General features: G+C 39.5%; 2 protein-coding genes across 2 annotated transcripts in view; one reads left to right on the forward strand and one right to left on the reverse strand.

Annotated features, from left to right (window-relative positions):
• The window catches only part of enosf1 (enolase superfamily member 1), a 6,083-nt gene extending 4,396 nt beyond the window's left edge, over positions 1 to 1,687 (forward strand). Inside the window, exons 13-15 of the mRNA XM_024279941.2 lie at positions 516 to 615; positions 689 to 770; positions 1,575 to 1,687. Coding sequence (XP_024135709.1) covers positions 516 to 615; positions 689 to 770; positions 1,575 to 1,667 — 275 coding nt within the window. The 3' untranslated portion in view covers positions 1,668 to 1,687. The remainder of the gene's footprint in view (positions 1 to 515; positions 616 to 688; positions 771 to 1,574) is intronic.
• Positions 1,688 to 1,761: 74 nt separating this feature from the next.
• tyms (thymidylate synthetase) overlaps positions 1,762 to 3,426 on the reverse strand; it is a 4,362-nt gene continuing 2,697 nt past the window's right edge. Inside the window, exons 4-7 of the mRNA XM_024279939.2 lie at positions 2,564 to 2,665; positions 2,306 to 2,481; positions 2,164 to 2,235; positions 1,762 to 2,098 (exon numbers count right to left, since the gene is read on the reverse strand). Coding sequence (XP_024135707.1) covers positions 1,961 to 2,098; positions 2,164 to 2,235; positions 2,306 to 2,481; positions 2,564 to 2,665 — 488 coding nt within the window. The 3' untranslated portion in view covers positions 1,762 to 1,960. The remainder of the gene's footprint in view (positions 2,099 to 2,163; positions 2,236 to 2,305; positions 2,482 to 2,563; positions 2,666 to 3,426) is intronic.

The raw sequence follows: 3,426 nt of genomic DNA on the forward strand, positions 1-3,426 counted from the left end.
CGCCCATCGGATTGTCTACATCACAAATTCGCCCTTTTACGAGGAGCATTTTTTTAATCTGCTCCTGATTCACCGCAATTTGAGTAAAGAAATATTCAGAAATGCAATTTTCTTTAAATTTGTCCTCCATCGTAAGAAAAATACCAAAAAATATATATTTTTAAACACCAAAAAACACAATTTTCATGTATGTGGTTCTTTCAGTAGTTTTAGATTTAGAGATTTTGGAAGCATGTTACGGCTGTAGTCATATGTAGTTTAGTTTTTACGTGTTATTTTGTGTCAGAGTGGGACCTCTGTGTTATTTTGTGTGGATCTTTTTGTGTTTTTGTTGCTTCTCTAGGTCCTTCCAGACACAAAACGGGGCATAACAAAGGAATTTCTCCTTCAAAATGTTAATTTTCTGTTTTATTAGAGGCTTATCTTATTTATGACATTTTAATAATAATAATAAGGTCAAACATGTCAGAGGTTGGATGTTTAGAGGAACTTCTGAGCGTTTGTTTATGTTCTAGTCCCCGTGTGTCCTCACGCCGGAGGAGTTGGTCTGTGTGAGCTCGTCCAGCACCTGATCCTGTTCGACTACATCTGTGTGTCAGCGAGTCTCAGCAACCGGTACGTTCAAACCATTTCTGATGCCAGTTTAAGCTACAAAGCAGATAAAGATCCACCTTAAATCGTTTCACAGAATGTGCGAGTACGTCGACCATCTCCATGAACACTTCGCTTGCCCGGTGGTGATCCAGAACGCTCGCTACATGCCCCCAAAGGTTAGGATCCATTGTGTTAGCTCACATGTGTCAAAGTTAAGGCCCGGGGGCCGGATCCGGCCCTCCGGGTAATTAAATTGACCCCCCAGATCATTTTATATATATATATATTTTAATTGTTTAATTTTGACAAAATATATTTTTATGGAGGGTAAAATATTGAAAGTTATTTAAGGTTTAAGTTGATTTATTCTAGAATAATATTTCTGCCTTTTTATTATTCATTTTTATGATCAAAAGTTATGGTTTTAAACTTTAAAAAATTGGCATTCTGATAGCTTTTTGGACTATTTTGGCATTTACTAAGATTTCTTTAGGCCATTTTAGAGTTTAGCTAATGTTTCAGCTACATGCTAGCTGAAATAATTTGGGCTTTTTTCAGGTTTTTTTGTGTCCATTTTGGAATTTAGCTAATATTTCAGCTACATGCTAGCAGTTTTGGCTAATTTAGGCTTTTAAAAATGTTTTTAGGCTGTTTTGGAGTTAAGCTAATATTTACACGTTAGCTGTTTTGGCTAATTTAAGCTTTTTTTTAGACTAATTTGGCATTTAGCTAATATTTTAGCTGGCTATCAGCTTCAGCATCTTCAGCAGCCAAATTCAGCTTACAGCATTCACAGGTAATGCTCTATAGTTCATAATTATGTTAAATTTAGTTTTGGTGTTCAATAAATGTTTATCCTGTTCAACCTAAGGTGTGTTTTGGATTTTGGCCCCTTGTGCGATTGAGTTCAACATCCCTGCGTTAGCTGAACCAGCACTAGGAAATGTTTAAATTTATTGTAATGTTTTTTTTTCCTGCAGATTCCTGGTTATTCCTGTGAGATGTTGGAGTCTTCAGTCCAAAAGCATCAGTATCCTGATGGAGAAGTCTGGAAAGTGCTTCCAAAGAAATAAATGGTCTAATACAACAATAACTATTGTGGGTTTTTTTGGTGTGTTGGAGAGTACAAAGACCAAAAAATCCATTTATTTTTTTTTTTTATTGAATACAATGAACAATTCAACATATAACATAAGGTGTAAGTGCACCAGAAAGCTCACCCAAAGATTCTTATAATCATATTATGTGCAGAAAATATAAGAAAACTTTAAATGGATTGTATAGGAAATCACTCCAAGCAGGATCTGAGGTTCAACTGTACAACTGATGCAAACAAAATAGATCTGCTTTCTAAAACTTAATCATTTCAGACAGCCATCTGCATCTTGATGGCGGGATGTGGGTTGTAGCCGCAGATCTCAAAGTCTTCAGCTGTGAAGTCGTCGATCTTCGCCACCGTCCTCTTGATCTTCAGTTTGGGGAAGGGTCTGACGTCCCTCTGAAGCTGCACGTTTTTAAATCGTTAGCTTTTCTGGGTCAAACAGGACGAAGAATGGGACAGAGACTCACCTGTTCTTCCAGAGGTTCGGTGTGGTTGACGTAGACGTGGGCGTCGCCCAGAGTGTGAACAAAATCCCCGGGCTGGAGACGGGAGGAGATGTGAGGATAAGAACACGCAAACGACAAGAGTCGAAGACGGCGAGGCGCTGACCTGTAACCCTGTGATGTGCGCGATCATGTACGTGAGCAGCGCGTAGCTGGCGATGTTGAAGGGCACCCCCAGCCCCATGTCAGCCGACCGCTGGTACAGCTGGCAGGACAGCTCGCCGTCGCACACGTAGAACTGGCAGAGGGCGTGGCAGGGGGGCAGGGCCATGAGGGGCAGGTCTGGAGAGAGACAGAAAGTCAACGTTCACCCTTCTCCAAAAAGAAATAAAAGCATCGTGGATGAAGGCCGGCCTGTGGTCACCTTTGGGGTTCCAGGCACACATGATGATCCGCCGGTCCTCTGGATTCTTCTTGATGGTGTCGATGATGTTCTGCAGCTGGTCCACTCCTTTTCCTGTGTAATCTGTTCAAAAACCAGCAGATTTGAATAAATATCCAGAATTATACTGGCTGTAAGTCAAAGAAATACAAAAACAAAGACCTATATGTGTCTTTATCTAAATTTGGAAGGATGGATTAAACATAACAAATACTGGTTCCATAATCGGAATAAATATCCACTCCATTCGCTCTTTGAGACGGGTGTTCCAATGCATGCTGGGAACTCCTGACTAGTTCTGTTGCCGTTTTCTTTGTCTGCTCTTTCCAGTCTGATGGATTATATTATTTTGACTGCTTTAAAGCCTAACTGTATATGAGAACTGGACCAAGGTGTGACGCAACCTTTAGACGATGGATTATTTCTGCTTACTGATGTTTGGTTCCAATATGGCGCCGCCCGTATCGTGAAAAAATGGTGACTTGACTTAATTTGGTTTGAACCAGTGTCGTTACCTGATCCGTAGCGGCTACCCGATCCATTGATGCATGAGCAAATATTACGTCATTTCCTCTCTGTGACCTACATTGCAAGAATAAAGCAATTTTATTTAGAATTACTCACCTAATTTGTATATTTCTTGTACTTTTGTTGTTCTGCGATTGTACACCTTGTAATTTATCAAAATATCAAAATAAAAAAAAACATTTAAGAGATCAGCAACCAGTAACATTTTTCGACAGTTCTGCCTCCTTTACGACTGTCCGAGTTGTTTAAATAAATAACTCTGCGATTGCACAAATTTCCTAAAATAAAAAAAGTCTTGATACAACCATATATAAATC

Source organism: Oryzias melastigma, linkage group LG20 (assembly GCF_002922805.2).
Source record: "Oryzias melastigma strain HK-1 linkage group LG20, ASM292280v2, whole genome shotgun sequence".
Taxonomy (NCBI): domain Eukaryota; kingdom Metazoa; phylum Chordata; class Actinopteri; order Beloniformes; family Adrianichthyidae; genus Oryzias; species Oryzias melastigma.